This window comes from Symphodus melops, assembly GCF_947650265.1.
Source record: "Symphodus melops genome assembly, chromosome: 7".
NCBI lineage: Eukaryota > Metazoa > Chordata > Actinopteri > Labriformes > Labridae > Symphodus > Symphodus melops.
The window spans coordinates 6,487,739-6,504,521 of NC_136697.1; the positions used below are offsets into that span (position 1 = coordinate 6,487,739).

Sequence of the window (16,783 nt, forward strand, 5' to 3'; positions counted from 1 at the left end):
CCAGCCAAATAACAGGAAAAAAGAATATAAGCCCTTTACATTCAAATAAACAGTATTATTGTTTATTACCTATATCAATGATCTCTGTTCAGAATAGAAACAAACCTCAGCAATTCAGCTGGTTAAAAAAAAAAATCTTTTTTTTTTCTTCTGTCCAGCAGCAGGTAAACGGACGTCTCTTCCACTCTGTATCAGACTGTAAATATGTAAATATGTGGTATGATTCTCATTCTGTCTCTCCTCTTGCTCGTTTGTAGAACTCAGTGGGGTCAGGCTTCCCCCTCCCGCCTCCTCTATTCCCAGGAGTGGGTCAGATACGACCCCCACCCATCGGAGCTATGACCCCTGTTTTCAACCAGCAAGGTCAGTCTGTCCTTCCTCTAAAAGTGAAAGGGATACTTCACCCATTTACATGAAGCTGTGTATCATTATAAACATGGTCTGTTGACTGGTTGTGAATCCAGCCCTCATTTTGCCCTGAGACGAGAAAAATGTGTTTTTCTTTGCTTGAAAGTTTTCTTCATGTGATGCAAAAAGCGTCATATTGCATCACATGAAGAAAACATTCAAGCAAAGAAAAACCTCACACCTCCTCTTCGCTCCTTTCCTCCAGGTGGTTTGCTGTTACCTCCTCAGGGTTTTGGCCCCGCCCCCATGTGGGGGATGCCGCTGCCCCCTCCCCATCTCCAGAACCAGCCGTTCTACACGACAGCAGGAACCTTCCCTGGTGCGGCTCGCCCGCAGGGTGCAGCCACACTGCCCATTGGCTCCCACAACCAGTTTATACCGTTACAGGTAGATTTACACACGTTAAGGGGGGAGGAGCTAAGTCTCAATACTAGAATACAATAATTACTGCTGAATATTGTTTCCTCTGCTGGTGGAGTGATGCTGCTGCCATGGTAACAAGCTCTCACTTGTCTTTTAACCCTGACAGGTGACGAAGAAAAGAGTCTCGGCAAACAAGAAGAACCAGGAAACTCGAGAGTTTTACAACGCCGCCCACTCTGTGGCCAGAAACCAATCACAGAGATACCAAAATCAGGCCTTCGACCAATCACAGGCTCAGACTGAACCCGACGGCAGTAAAGTTGACCTGCTGCAGCAACACACCGCCAACAGCGACCGCACCTCTTCCAGTCCCGGCCTCGCAGACATGGTTTCCTCGACGACAGCAGCCCCACACACGCCCCCTCGACAAAACCCGCCATCAAGAGGCCACACCCCTGGCTCAACAGGCCACACCCCTGGCTCCGCCTCCAAGAGGAAGCACAGAAAACTGGCCGTAAACTTTGAGGCAGCCAAAGTCTCAGAGTAAAGAGCTGTCGTTGGTGTGTGTTTGTGTGTGAGGAGAGAGAGGTGTTTCTGTTTCTTTTTCTTTTTCTTTTTTTTTTAAGCTGCTAAAGTCTGACTCAACATCTCTGATCAAAACCTGCCGTGCAGAAAACAGCTCCGCTTTGATGAACGTCTCTCTGCTGTCTGCCTTTAAACACAGCTCACCATCATGAAGCATATGACAGATTGTTATCATCACTTATGCCTCCTGTGGTCTTGCGTTCCCTCTGAGGTGTTCCCTCTCTGTAGCTGACTTGTGGCCCCTTTAAGAGAGCAGGGTGCATTCTGGGTTGTCTTTTGCTCATTTATAGGATGAATTCCCCCTTCTGACATGGCCTCATTTAAATCATATTCCCTTGAATGAAAAATGTCGAGCGCTGTCCCTGCATGATTGATTAGAGCCTTTCATTTTGTCACACTAGCGAGGTAGACGATGCACTCTTCAAGAAACACCTGTGGTCACAACATCTGGTGACAGTGATACGAGCAGGTAGAGGATTTTAACCTTCACCCTGTACTGACGAAGGAGTAGAAGGATTTATTTGCATCTTTTTGGATGTGCACACCTTAAAACACATCTTAGAATATTTTAGATGATCAACTGACTGCTTGTGTTTGTTTTCACTTTGAGCGCAGGGGGACTGGATCTGATCTCAGGTCTATAGAATTACAAACGCATGTTTTACATGCATCCTCTTAAACCCCCTTTAGCGTGCTGCTTTGTATATTTTTATTATCTAATAAAAATATACAAATGAGACTTTTCTCTGCGAGCTTAGTTTGGAAATGGCAGCTCAGACACAGAGGACACAGAGGCGTGTGCAGACACATGGACATGGATGGTGCTCCTGGTCCTGGTGCAGATTTGTCCCTGACGCTCCTCAAACCCTCTTCAGGTGAGTTCTCGGTGACGCGCTGACGTCTACACACTGAAGCATCAGATTTGCACTGCAGCGGCATATCTCTGCTCCGATCCTTGTGGACTTCAACATGAATCACGTTTGGGGAAACTTGAGAGCGTCACTTCACCGTGTTCGGCTGCTTTAGGAGGACGTGAGTGATGAGGGATATAATGTGTTAACAGTCATCGTCTTGGGCAGGTTTTGATCAGTGGTGTGAATCAGGCTGAACCTGGTGATCTCTTCTCACGTTGCTTTTTGTTTTTCTGATCTTTATTTCCATGGAGTTTGACGGCCTTTGGCTTTCTATCAGACTTCAAACACCTTGCTGCTTTTATTCAACTTATTGTATTCTTTGCCCACCACATGCCAAAGGAGAAGGTCTGAAACACTCTGAAGAATTATGACACGAGTAAATGAGAGGATCATCCCGAGCAGAGAGCTGTTTGAAACCAGCACATGAACCAGAGTCCAAACCTTTTTCTTATTTGTCTCTTAAATTTTATAAACTGGACCTCGTGAAGAAGTCTTTTTTATTTTTTTTTAACTGTAGCGGTCTAAACCCTGGATTATAGTTGGACTGACAGAAACCTTCAGCTTAAACTGCCAGAGCTCAAAGTCATCAGGAGACGGTGGCTGATTTGACACAGGGGATCAGCCTTAACTAATTAACCTTTTCAAATCTACTGAGATGAAAAAACATTCTCCACAGCGAGTATTGAAGATCTCACATTTCATCAAAGTGTTCAGTCTTCAATCTTGTCTTGTCTAGTCTTTAATTATGAATTAAAGGTGAACATAAAAAACGTTTAAAAAAAAATATATTTCTTATTCTGTGAAGATTTAATAGCCCAACTGAAGTTCGAATTTCACAGTGATGCTTCTTAATTTGTTATCAATGAAGTTTGAGATGCAACAAAATTAATTAAATTAAGCAACCATGGGGGGAGGGGGCTGTTTGGGTAGATTTTAAATCTTGGCTTTATATTACACTTTCTTACACACTTGGACTGATTTACACAAACACACACACGCGTACATCATTTTTCTTTTGTCTTTAGCGCTATGGATTTTATGGAAATCATTTTAGAGGCCGTCCCTGCATCGTCTTGAAGCTCTCTGAAGACGTATTGTTTTACTGATGTTTGTGGAGGAGCTAACGTGACGGAAGCAGCCGTCGTGACTGTCGTGTCATTAATTGAAAGGGACACGAGCATATAGTGTGCGAGTGTGTTTTAAGGCTGATGTCCTTTTTCTCTGACCCAAGAACTCTACTCTGTAAAGCTCTGGTGGCGCAATAAAGGAGGTTTTAAATCACTTTGGTAAAAGAAGCACACCTGTTATGTCTTTATTTTGTTCTTTTTTTGGAAATGTAACAAAGTAGTAACTCTGCATATGAAGACATTTTGGACTTGTTTTTGATTCAGGCTTGTGCTGTACATATACATTTAATTAAAGTGAATCTTTTGTTAAAATATGGTGGCTGCTTTTTGGTTTCCAAACTGTCCCCCCTGTAGTAACCTGTGTTTCCGTTCATTCGTTTTGTCACGTATTATGCAAAATACACTTCATGTTTCTCTTACACTTGTGTCCCTAGCTTGTCTACAAATCCCCTAATGATTAGAAAAGTCCGTCCTCTCTGTCTTCTGCCTGCTCCACTTTTCAGAAAATGTGTGCTCAAAAAGGCCGTTTGGAGATTTTCCTCTTATGACATCACAAAGGGCAGTAGCTCCTCCCCCAAGTGGGTGACACTCCCACAGCTAGGTGTTTGTTCTGCCCTCTGAGTCTGAATTCTCATCGTAAACTAAAGGACATGAGGTTCATTCCACTTCCCTTATTACTGTACGTATGAACGGCCTGTTTTTTTTGTTTTTTTTGTATTTCTCTCCCTGTACCTGAATTTAAGTATTTGTAATAAAGCATCAGTGCATGGGACATGACCTGACCGCTTAAGCCATCAGCGCCCTGATTTCCCTCAAATTTAAGTCACATTTTGTCTATTTAGAAACATTCAGAAATTATCTGAACAAACCTCCCCCAGAATAACAATGGCATATTAAATTGCAGTCAAACTCTAATATTTGCTGTAATCACACTTAAGATTGAGATATTTCACTAAAACCGTGACTTTCCCCAAGCACATCCCACTACCCAAACCAATGCTATCCTCCTCCCAGCACGATAATAAAATCTGTTATAGCTTAACGAGGAGTCTTCAGATTGGACACAGTAAAAGCAAACAAAAGTATTCAACACCATTTAAAAAAAACACACAAAATACATTTATTCAGTGAGCACCAGTCAGTCAGTACAAACAGGTTTTTAACAACAGCAGGAAATCTGACTTTGAAAATTATTTAAAATGTCAGCTTGAATCATCTTTACAGGCCAAGAAACTGAAAGTACGACTTAATCCGAGCAGTGCGGGGAAACGATTCAGTCATTTTAGTGTGTGATAAACACCTACCTCAACAGAGTATAAAACAACATATGGACAGGAACAACACATACATATATATATACATGTTTGAACTTCATCAAGATCTCAGTTAAGTTTCTATTTTCAAACTACGTCTTGCTACTGTATAAATTAATGATAATCACAGATTGATTTCAACGCTAATGCTAATGCTAACACACTGAGGTCAATGTTTAGTTTTAGGCTACATTCAGCAGAAAACAGGGAAACCTTTTTAAATCATAATTATGGACTTTAATTTGTGGCAAAGATCTTATTTAATACTATATTATGGGATGTCGGACTGACAAATAAATGCACCACAATTGAAAACTGAAGTCTTCAGCAAAGACCCCTCCCCCTCCTCTTTTTGAGCCACGTTGCCATGTGGTGAACACTGAAGCTTCAGTGTTTAGCCAGCTCTGCATCGCTATGTTTACCTTTCTGCGGCCTTAAAGCATCTCCAATATTGATCGTAGTTTGAATGCAAGTTTCCTTAATGTCTGTTGACATAGTAAGGTAATTTCACATTTTTCATTTATTAGATATCTTACAGATGGCTTCTTTACAGTAGATCTTCATTAGGAGTCAGTGGTGATAAGACTGGATGGTATCACAACATCGAGTAAGACATGGTTGGTTTTTTGCTTGGCTCGTTCAGAAAAAGCTGCAGAAGATAAATGAGCATCCTAAACAGTCTCACATCTGATCGTTTTATTTCTTAAAAGTATTTAAGACTTTAATTAAGATGAGTCTCTCTGCAGTATGAAAACAACCCAACACTAAACTACAATACAGTCAGGTTTAGAAGTCAGGCTTACCGGTACATTTATTAAATGAAACCAAATGTATCCAAGACGTGATCCATGAAAACATTTAAAAACCATAAGAGTCAAAAAAATAATATTAATAAGGACACGCTATGTTGTTTCCCTTATAAGGACGTAAATAAATCATTTCTCCCAGTGGATTTCAGTCAGTCAACAGCAGATGAGTCTGTACACTGGATTTTACATAAAACATGTTATTGAATATGCATTGTAACTTTACTGCTCCAGTAAATCAGACTTTAGTTGTGACATCCATCAAACAGAACATTAGGTTGACACTACCTGTCATTTGTTGTATTTGTGATCCCTGCATTTAGTATTTTATCACAATGAAATGACATTTAAGAGAAAAATGGAGTGAAATCAGCAGCTGTGTGGAACTAGAGACAAAAATACGCCTATAATCTTAAAAGTTACATCTGACAAATATTTGAAAACAGATTTACAGTTTGGGACATGAAACCCTGGACGTCATCGTCTCTGATGTTGTGTTGACTGAGACATCATTTTACTGACATCACATTTGCTGCGGTTTTATTGTGTTGGTGCTGTAACGTGTTCGTAGTGAAAATAAATAACTGGAATCGAGGCTGGGGACGGACGGCAGCACAATGACATGTTGGATTTGATGTTGGTACTAAAGATGAAACCAAACAAAGTGAATGGACGTAAGTGATGCATGTGTGTTGCCTTCATCGTTCTATGTGTGTGTGTGTCTCCTGCATGTTTGAACACATGGGCCTCTGGTTTACGGTGGCCCTGAAGGTCAACTGCAAAAGCATTTTGTAAAACACAAAAACATGCCAGGTATGGTCAAAAGGGTAGAGCTACACTTCTATTGCATATTCAATAACATGTTTGCTATTGGACAAAACCCAAGGCATACGTCACTCCTTGTTTACATTTTGCTTTTTACTGTTTGTTTTTTTTTGTATCGCAATTAAAGTTTCTGTGTTTCATAAAATAGATTTTGTGAAATTTGTTTACACTTGACCTTCAGGGCCACCGTACATGTTTGTGTACTGCTAAGCAGTGATGTGATCAGAATCTATGTGCCTGCACGTGTCTCTCATTTCATTTCAAACCTATGTGCACTGGGTCACACTTTTTGTCTGCACATTCAGCGTGCCTGCATGTGTGTTCATTTGTGTGTGTGTGTGTGTGTGTGTGTGTGTGTGTGTGTGTTTCCCTGTTGTCTCAGGTCCTCTTTTGATGTGTGTTTCCCACATATGTGTTCTCTATACACAGCACTATGTAGTGGTTGGAGCAGGAGCGTGTGTGTTGTCCCAGCAGTCGTCCTGTCTGCAGCAGAGCGGCCTGTCCCGTCACCGCCATGTCGCCCGTCCTCCACGCCTCGCAGTAGTTTGTGGTCAGACGGATTCCCACCGTGCTGGAGCCGTGCCAAACTATCTTCTCTGGCCTGGGATAGGAGGGGGGAGATGGTATGTTCAGAGATACACGTGAGGTAACCTAATATTTGCCAGTGTTAAGAGTGCTGTAAAAGTCTTCCACTCAGAGCAGAACCCGACCATAACATCAACTGTGATGGTTGAATTCAAAACCTCAGATCTTGTGATGGTCTCTAAAACATTTGTGAAGCTTTCTTTCTCTCCCTGAAATATTTATGGCACCAAACACGCTGACATCTGTCAGCATGTAATAATAATTGTTTTGAGTCAGTTGCTTGGCAGCAGTGGTTTAGTAAATCATTTTCTGTGCATTTTTCAGAAGCTTGTTTTGGCTCCATATAAACATCATTGTTTGTCCCTTCTCCGATCTATCGCATGAGGTTATCCTTCTGGGATGACGTTAAGACACCCTGGAGTCTGCAGCTGCATCACACTCCCTCTTCTCTGGATACTAATCATTGAAGTCTTGTTGTGTTGTTATGAAGTAGTAACCTCTGGTGTTGAAAATGAAGCCAATGTGAAAATGCAATAAAGTGCAGTTCTTCAAGTGTCCACTTGAGGCTGGCTGTTAATCACTGAACATGTTCACAGACTGTTTGAACCTCTTTTACTGTAGTAGTCCATTTCTTTATTGCCACTGGTGCATTACTACAGTTAGTGGAGAGGCGGACTTGACTGACTGGCGGGCGTATTTTAGCTCTTTGTCTCGTGCGAGAGTGATCAAAAATTATTTTGAGAAAGCATTTCCAATACAGCCACGTCCATCGATGGGCTTCAAAACTTCTCTTCAGAAACCAATGGGTGAGGTCATACGATGTCTGATCATTGTTGTTACTCTAAACAAAAGCCATTGATACATTTTGTTTATGGAATCTTTCGTGTGTTTCGATGCTTTTCGTGCTTAATTGTCTCTAGCTGCTTTTTGGTTGCTGCTCGGAGCCATAGACGGAGCATGCTGCCTTTGTCTGCTTCGTTGTTTCATTTTGAATCTGTAGAGGCATGGTCGCACACCGGTCTTTGACCGTACTTTAGATTTAGTTTTATTTTACTTTGTAACTTTGGATTTTTATTTTAAAAACAAGAAAGCTTCCAGTAAATGGTTAAAAGTGAAGAACCTTGTCCTGCAGTTTTTTAGAAGTACGTGTCAACCATTTTTTACAACTGTACAGTTTGGAAAAGTAAGAGGCACACTAACAGTTAATAGAAAACAGTGAAACAAACCAAAATGTTTTTATATTTGATGTTTGATTTTTTTTAAAGATTTGTTCTGGGCTTTTTTAAAGCTTTATTACATACATAGGACAGTGGATAGAGAGGGAAATCAGGGAGAGACGGTGGGGACTGACATGCGGGAAAAGAGCCACAGGCCGCCCATGTTGAGGACTATAGCCTCCATACATGGAGACGCGCGCACTAACCACTGCGCCACCAGGTTTCATTTTATCATCACAATGTGACGTAAGTAAGGATTGAACTGTATTTCTTCTTTTCCATTTATAATTTGTTACTCACACTTACAACTATGTGTTTGAACCCTGAAGTAGAGTGTAGGTCAACTGAAGAAAGTCACTTTAGAGCCTTATTGGTATCTTTCACCATTATCTGAAGCGATCATTCTTTTTACATTATCCAGTCATTATTAGGCTGTCAGCTCCATTGTTTAACAACTGGCAGCACACTACACTTATGGAGGACAATGATTAGTGCAGTTGTAACTTTCTCATTTCAAAAGGTTACAAAAAAGAAGAAAAAAAAAGATCAAAATGTGACTTTGAAAACGACCAAACTGACCACATGTGACTCTTGGGGTCATGTCCCCTCAACACGCACTTCATGCTCACAACACATGCTCACACACTCACCACGCTGACTCAGTCATGACATTGCGTCCGTCAAAGGAGTAGATCGGAATGGACGGGTTAAATGTGCCTCCGTTCCCAGAGAAGATGGACATCCAGCTGCTGAACAACACTTCCCCCTGAGAATGGAGGACGGATGGTGTTATGATGGTGAAAACACGTCACGTCCTCTAAAACTCTGAATGGGACTCAAAGTTCCCCTCTCACCCTGAGGTTGACCACGGGCATGTCTGTGCGGTCCGCCTTCCTCACGATGGTTGCCAGGTCCTGGAGGTGTGAAGACAGGAAGGCCCTGTATGTGGCTGTTAACCCCATGGAGCGGGCCTGCTGGTAACACTGGAAGTCTGCCCCGCGGATACCACGCATGTCCCCTTTCAGCGGGGCGTTCAGGGCCACCAGATGAAGCTGGAGAAAAATTTTAAAAAAAAGCCAAAGACAGACATGACAATAAAACACTGACGTTTAAATCAGACTTCTTACTCATGACAGATTTGTGTTCATGAACAGACGTTAGTGACTCTCACCCCAGGTACGGCGTTGAAGGTTTGTGGTAGAACATTATAGCTGGGCTGATATCCTCGACCGCCATCTTGGAGCTCCTGTTTCACAAAAGAACAGGAATCAGCACGCTGTCTGAACTCGAAGCGGTTACCAGCTGCAAAAACACTGACAGTCTCAGATCACTTGTGTCTTTGTATCAGAACAGCTGACTGTCTGTCGTGTTTTCAGTGACTGAGAGTATAATCTGTTAGAGTTGTTACATTCATGAACGAACTGACTCTATTGAACGGTTCTATAACATGAACGATGGGAGCCGAGTCGCATTTGAGAGCCGTTCTTTTTTTCTTTTTCTATTTTTTTAAATTATGTTTAGATGGTTTAGATGCGCACACGAGCTCCAATTGCTTCTCCAGTGACAGAGAGAGACTGCTGAGACGGAGATCAGAGGAGGAGCGCCGTAGAGTACGCATGCAACGCTGCTTGCGACGTCATCGGAGTTATGCACACTGCCTTGACGTGAACGTATGCAGCGGAGCGGTCTCTGAAGTGCGAGGTGGACACGCGATTGGCGGCAACATTAGCCAAAGAAAGAGCAGCTAGTAATTATAATCTATATTTCTGAATATAATTCAAACTCCAACATCCCACCAAAAGAAGATCTTTTAGTTTGAATAATTCTGAGTTCAATTTGACCCCGTCATTCATCTCAGGGATTGTTTCCCAGCTAAAAAGGGGAACCCCTCAGCTGGCTTCTTAAAAAAACGTCTCTTTGAAAGGAACCATAAATCCCATCTCTATAATCTGTGTGTAGTCCATCAGTAGTGTTTTGTCACTCCTGTTTGGAATAAATCAGTTTCATGTACCATTTCTGGAAACTACCTCAAGACTTCATTGACTCCTTTTTAAGTTTACCTTGTCCTCCTCTTTTTAGAAGGTCTACGATTGGTGTATGAATAGTTTGTGTGTGTGTGTGTGTGTGTGTGTGTGTGTGTGTGTGTGTGTGTGTGTGTGTGTGTGTGTGTGTGTGTGTGTGTGTGTGTGTGTGTGTGTGTGTGTGTGTGTGTGTGTGTGTGTGTGTGTGTGTGTGTGTGTGTGTGTGTGTGTGTGTGTGCGCGTGTGTGTGTGTGCGCGTGTGCGTGTGCGTGTGCGCGCACCTGGCTGTGGGCCCTGTGTGGTCTACTCCACTCTCCAGACCTACTGAGGGCCTGAGAGGCCGCTGAGGCCTGAGGCCCGGTTTGGATCAATTCTCCGAGCTGAAAGACGAAATCACATAAGACAGGATTAGTTACGTGTGACTCTGAGAGTTGTTCATGAACAGAAGCAAACTTGCAGTCAACACGCACGACTTCACACACACACACACACACATTACACACCTGGATCTTCCGCCAGCCGTTGCGTACTTTGACGTAGAGCTCTCCTCCTCGTTCAGACACAAAGGCCAGCGTTCCCTCTGCAGCACGGTGACTGTCTCTGCTTAGCGTGTGGAACGTCTTGTAGGTGTTCACCTAAAAGTTTCACATGAGTTATTGAGCCATGAAGGCTTAATGGAGACTTCAAGAGAATGCGGTTTACACTGCCTTGCTCAGCAGCAGGTTTCTCACCAGGTTAGTATTTCCTGGAGATCCTGGTGGGCCAGCAGGTCCAGGAGGGCCGGGGATACTGACGGCTGAGAATCACACATCATAAAAAAATATTCAATCGTGCATAAATGAGGAGGTCTATAAATGATGATCCAGGGTCACTGTCTTGATAGATACCTGATCCATAGCCAAGGACAGGTCCTGGGGGTCCAGCAGGGCCAGGAGGGCCTCGTGGACCAGGTCGTCCAAACCCAGGGGCTCCAGGTTCACCCGGAGAACCAGAAGGTCCTGGAGGTCCAACAATGGACTCACCTTTTGGACCCTACAGGAACAGTTCAACAGAATCATGGTCATCCATCGGGCATTTAAAAAATCAAAGATATTAAACAGCCTCCCGGATGCAGATCTGCTGTGGTGACGAGCATTATTAACAATGAACAATTAACAAGAATCAATTACGAGGTGGATTTATCTTTGTCATTATAAACACTCACCACAAGTCCTGACCTCCCAGGTAGACCTGGAGGACCTGGCACACTATCACCCTTGTCTCCCTTCTGACCTTTGTATCCCTGATCACCTCTGGCCCCCTGAGAGACACCAACAAGTCAAGAGACAAACAGACAGAGGACTGACCCCACAATATTTACAGACACAGTCAGGAATATCCAGAGACATCAATCTCCAGTCTGGCTTCAGGATTTAACAGGCGTGTGAAATAAATGAACTCATTCGAGTCTTCATGATCTTTTCAGTCTCTAAGCACAAACGATCTGAAGAGCACAGAGCCACATCAAGAACAGTGAACTTGTCTTCGTCGAGATACTTTGAGTAACACAAGCATGAATATACTGTAGTCTATTCGAATCAGACATGAACTTTTTGTAAACACTGATTCACATGATTGATAAAAACTAAAAAATGTTCCTAAAAGTGAAGCTCCTGTTTGGAGGAGTCGGATGGATTTGCTACAAAAGCTAAGTTATGTGGGGTCACAGTATTCTTCCTCATGTAGCTTGTGCTGCCTTTGGGCCATGTGTTATGTTTGTCAGAGTTTGTGTGACATGACTTTTATTTTGATAACTGATGATGTCACTTCCTGTTGGGACTCCACCAGGCTGAGTCAGGCCCTGGAGTAAATCCGCTGCCATCCTCTGAGAAACATCAGACAGGCAATGCTGCGAGTTCTGTATTTGATCATCTGAGGTGTACAAGAAAGTTCATCAGAAGTGATTTCAAGAAAATGTTGTTTGTCAAATTAACAGGATCATGTCATGTAAATCTAAAACTACTCTTTATATATTCTCTTGTGTTTAGTCCGAGTTTCAACACGACACCGTGCACAACATCAGATCAGCGTGTTACAGAAGAGGTAAGAAATACATTAAACTCTATTTTATTATAGAAAATAAGAAATGCTGTACACTGAACCAAAGCTCACGGTGGAATAACTTTTACAGATGACACTGGCAGACGGAGGGAAGCTGAGGCTGTGGCTTTAAATGAATTCTGTATAGTGCTAGCTTGCCTGATGAGGTTTTGGTTCAGCTGTGCTATGAGGGTGCTTTGTGTTGATTGAGCATTAGTTGATTTCATCCACTCTGGAGGAATGATTGCAAACAAAAAGTGAGACAACTCTGCCACTGCACCAGTTTGAAATAGTCAGTCCAACTAAAACTCTGAAATCCATTTTTTTGACACCTGACTAATTCTTTGTTCCATTTCAAGTCGGAAGATGATAATTCCATTATTTTTTTTATGACTTCCAATTAAATTTGTCATTCTGCTGAACTCTTACTGTTTGCATGGTCGTATTGCTGTGATGTCAATTCCACCGACTTGGTCTACATGGATCTTGCACAGGTTTCCAATTTGGAGTTCCTACTTGAATGGACGTTCTGTTGCACTTCTCCGAGTTGGAGGTAGATTCCCCTGAATTCCGAGTACAATGGAGCTTGGCATAAAACCCTGATAATGTGCTTTGGAGTTGTTTTACTCTTGCATGGAAATGCTTCAATTGGACTGAATTTGGACTGTGTGTTTTACGAATGCTCTGTATTTAACATGCTGGGCTCTGAGCCAGAAGACAAATCACATAAATGTGAAGTGAAGTAGAAGTCATGTTGTTGACTACCATCAGATATCTCTGTCAGTAAGACGGTTAGCGTGCATCAGATATGTACAGAAAGTAAAGCGTAGAGTTTGACATGTATAGAGGCACAAAGTCGTCTATATTTTCACCGTTTTTAATACAACCAGTTTGCCGCTTGGTCAACAGGAAGAAGGTCCATTAGTAAGTCACTGAAGGGAGACATATCGCCACCTGTTGTTGTGGAGTCAGATATACTTGGGTCTACAAATCGATTCTCCCTCTGTGCTTATGTACTGGGACAAAGACACAAGTCTAACTGAGCTTTAACCATAGCTCGACAGAGTGTTTCATGTGGAGTGTTGATGTTTACATCCACTGCTGTCAGAGAACGTTATCACCATGACAACAATATAGAGTCATTGCTACATATTTTAGCATTCTAGCTTTTCCAGACAGGGACTGTGCTGCAGATGATCTACTGCGTACACTCATCATTAATAAGTATACAACCTCCCATCAAAACAACAAACAAAAACAAGCTAACCTTGAGCCTGACATGAACCCTCACTCCTTGAACATCAGTCTTGATTTAAGGGATGTTACTGAAGTGTCTTAAAAAGAATCTGGACCTTTAGTGTTAGATAAATCAGTACTCACCACCACAATTCCATCTGGAAATCCAGCGGCTGTGGGGGAAAAATTGCACAACATAAATGGTAAAAGTTTCTGCAGTTGTGTTTTGTTTGAAAAAAAGTAAATGTCAGAGAGAGAGCGATTGTTTGCTGAAAGCTTTTACCAGGTGATCCTGGCTCTCCAGTTGCTCCAACATCTCCTTTGTCCCCTTTAGCTGCAATTGAATCTCCTCTTGTCTCTGACTCCTGTACACACACACACACACACACACACACGTTAACGTCACACAGAAACCTGAATGTTAAAACAGCAGACAAAGGGTCAAGATAAAGACTTTAGCGCGTTTATTTGATGAACTAAAACATCTGTCAATAACGTATTAAAGAGAAAAACAAATGACAATAGTTATGACATTGGTGTCAGCACAAACACCTGTTAAATACAAGATATGCATGCTTTAACACAGCAGCACACACAGTGCTCTCGTGGCTTCAGTGGTTAAAATACAACAGGTTAGTGTTAAAACAGGCTGCACCCCTTTTGATGCCCCACATTTGAACAGATCCATTTGGGGCACCCTGCAAGCTGGAAGACAGGTGCCCTTCTTTAACTCCTGCCCCTCACTTGAAGACTTTATAATGCAAACTTTTTTTTTCGTAGATGTGACCTACCGCACTTATTTGTTCTACACTGTAAAATGTGATTTTACCCTTTTGTTAATTCAACATTATTTTTCTGACAAAGGACAACTTAAGTTGTTGAAATAACAGAATGAAAATTGAACAATGTCTCTAAATGCTTAACTTTAATATCCATGTCAACATAAATCAACAACGTACGCTAGTTTTGCAATGACAGCAGTTGTCCAGCTTCGGGGATTAATGTAGTTCAGTCATCACATTGCAAAGGTGGCTCTTGAGATGCATCATAAATTGTTTGTCATGAGGACATAATGGTAAAGGAAGCGTGTCGTCATTTCAGCCTGTTTGTAACATTTGTTTTAACTACAGTAGAGTAGATATACTGTAACTAGGCTGGAACACGTGTGTTGTTTCAAGGCAATTGTTTTTTCTCTCTGGACTTTAACGTCTACTTTAGCTATTGTAAAGTTAGCTTACGAGGTCCTGTTAGCTTATTACCGAACACATTTGTCTATCTTACCATTGAGGACTTATAATAGCAGAAATAGAGTTGTGAGAAGTCGGCGTGTTGTGTTACACTGTGGAGTCCTAAACATGCTAACTCAGCTAAAAGCAGCAGCTATTCTAGTTAGCATCTGATTGATATGCCTGTTTTTATTTTGGTGGATATCCGTGTCAGCACCACTTAAAGTAACTGACCTGGTGTTAAAAGCTGTTCCTGGCTGCTACGTTTGTCAGTCGCCCTTCTTCCTGATGTAATCAACTCATTTTTGCTACCATCGCCTGTGCACCATCGTGTGGGGGCGGTTTAGCTATGGGATGACATTGTCATGTTCGCAGAGTAGTTTACTAGTTTTTATCAGCTGGCATTAAATACACACTAATATACACCAATTTCCTTTAACCCTTTGTGTGCATTGCCACTGTTATGATTCATTCATAGAGGAGCCCTTCACCACACCTGAAACCCAAAATGTTAAAGAAAAAAGATGCCCAATTGCAATTACCCCCCCATCACTTGTAAATGTATAAAATAGAAATATGAAATCCCTTCACCAATGAATTGATTGGAATCTAGCAGAGCAGAAACGTTAGCATTCACCACAAAGACTCATTTACAGTAACATTTATTTCAATCAATCAAAGGCCAATATAACAATCAATTGAAAAAGAAATTGTTGATGTTGCACATTTTCTTTTGTTGTACTTGCACTCAGTCTCGCTTGTTATGAACTCACTGGCAATGTGTCGAGGTGAAAACTTTGCAAGTTAGACTGTGTCAAGAAAGTCGATGTGGTTGGTGAAGTTAGAAAGGGTAGCTCATTTATATTTCTGTTTTTGTGCACATCTAACACTTCGGGCCACCTCCTGCGTAAGTCAGGGCCCCAACTGGGCCGCCCCAGTCCAGAAAGTCTGGAAACACCCCTGCTCTTTGACATCAAAAATGAAAGGCAAGAAGCAGAGTGTCCCTTTTTAATTGATTGAAATGAAAAGTGATTCCCAATCGACTCTGAGGTTTCCTCTTGTCTGTTAACTCTCTCTCTCTCCTTGATAAAGAGCACAGTAAGAAAGGACATGGCAAGCAGGATTCAGACTCAGACCGCCACCATCATCAGGCATCAACATTCATCTCAGGTCATCAAATTTAAAGATCTGCTGCAAATAAAGCCAAGATGCCCCTAAGATTGTTCCAGCATCGACCACTGCAAATGCATGAAGTCTTTTACTTTCATCTATTAAAATAAATGTGTGTCCAGTGGTTAAAATGATGAGAACTGTCTCCAAACATCGTGAAACCGAGAGGAACGTTAACGCCTGATGAAAAGAGGCCACACCCACAGACATGTAGCTTCTTTAAAGGATAATCGGGACAGGACGGGGATGAGGAGAGTTGAGGGAAGGACAAAGAGAGGTGGAGATAAAAGTGACCACACCAGAGAGCTGCCATGCTGCTACACCCACACACCAACAGGACCACCAGATGGTCCCATTTCACACTGAAACAGACCAATCAGATGGTCCCACTCAGACTTACTCGTCCCCTTTTGCAGTGCGGTCTGGGTCGCACCGGAAACACTGTCTTTAAAATTCAAAGCAGAGCAGCGTGATCAGACTGAATGATGACGGAAGGTCAAGTCTTTGTTTGAACAATGCAGAATAATGTAAAAATATGAGTTTCCCTCCCAGCACTCATCACAGCTTCACATATCTCCTACGGCTGAAGATTGATGTTTTTAGAGGAACACTGAATGCAGATCATTCATAAAAAGGCATGTGATTTGAACAATTTGCTTTAAAGGAAGAATCTGAAACATTTTCACATAAATACATCAAAAATCAAGTATATCTTATCTTTTCTTATATCCTGTGTAAATGTCTCTCTCAGTCATGACTGTTACGTTGGGTGGGAAGCATGAGTCCTGCTGGCTGTGCTGTTGTCAGAGCTGTGTTTACATCATGTTTAAATGGACGGGACGTCCTCGTGTGTGAAGCCGTTTTAGTCAAGGACTAGAGAAAAGAGTAAGAACGTACTCACGGCTTCT

General features: G+C 42.1%; 2 protein-coding genes across 5 annotated transcripts in view; one reads left to right on the plus strand and one right to left on the minus strand.

Annotated features, from left to right (window-relative positions):
- Nucleotides 1–225: 225 nt before the first annotated feature.
- Nucleotides 226–3,709, plus strand: LOC306826468 (5'-3' exoribonuclease 1-like). The gene is made up of 3 exons (XM_079347828.1): nucleotides 226–363; nucleotides 614–795; nucleotides 938–3,709. Exons 1-3 carry the CDS (start codon nucleotides 339–341, stop codon nucleotides 1,316–1,318), a joined length of 588 nt encoding a protein of 195 aa, XP_079203954.1. The 5' UTR covers nucleotides 226–338; the 3' UTR covers nucleotides 1,319–3,709.
- A 786-nt stretch (nucleotides 3,710–4,495) lies between these two features.
- Nucleotides 4,496–16,783, minus strand: part of col15a1b (collagen, type XV, alpha 1b) — a 63,711-nt gene continuing 51,423 nt past the window's right edge. For 3 of the 4 annotated variants that reach the window (XM_079347777.1, XM_079347775.1, XM_079347774.1), the window contains 12 exons: nucleotides 16,276–16,320; nucleotides 13,763–13,844; nucleotides 13,624–13,652; nucleotides 11,369–11,464; nucleotides 11,052–11,196; nucleotides 10,896–10,960; nucleotides 10,668–10,799; nucleotides 10,446–10,544; nucleotides 9,315–9,389; nucleotides 8,998–9,195; nucleotides 8,794–8,909; nucleotides 4,496–6,942 (listed from right to left, as the gene is read on the minus strand). In XM_079347777.1, the coding sequence (XP_079203903.1) occupies nucleotides 6,720–6,942; nucleotides 8,794–8,909; nucleotides 8,998–9,195; nucleotides 9,315–9,389; nucleotides 10,446–10,544; nucleotides 10,668–10,799; nucleotides 10,896–10,960; nucleotides 11,052–11,196; nucleotides 11,369–11,464; nucleotides 13,624–13,652; nucleotides 13,763–13,844; nucleotides 16,276–16,320 (1,305 nt within the window). In that variant the 3' untranslated portion in view covers nucleotides 4,496–6,719. The remainder of the gene's footprint in view (nucleotides 6,943–8,793; nucleotides 8,910–8,997; nucleotides 9,196–9,314; nucleotides 9,390–10,445; nucleotides 10,545–10,667; nucleotides 10,800–10,895; nucleotides 10,961–11,051; nucleotides 11,197–11,368; nucleotides 11,465–13,623; nucleotides 13,653–13,762; nucleotides 13,845–16,275; nucleotides 16,321–16,783) is intronic. The other variant, XM_079347776.1, reaches the window with a different exon arrangement.

Excerpts from the sequence above, each read along its gene's own strand:
- LOC306826468 (XM_079347828.1), top strand. The coding sequence starts at position 339 with ATGACCCCTGTTTTCAACCAGCAAG. Across the intron at positions 364-613 it reads CCCTGTTTTCAACCAGCAAG|GTGGTTTGCTGTTACCTCCT; the intron begins GTCAGTCTGTCC and ends CCTTTCCTCCAG. Across the intron at positions 796-937 it reads ACCAGTTTATACCGTTACAG|GTGACGAAGAAAAGAGTCTC; the intron begins GTAGATTTACAC and ends TAACCCTGACAG.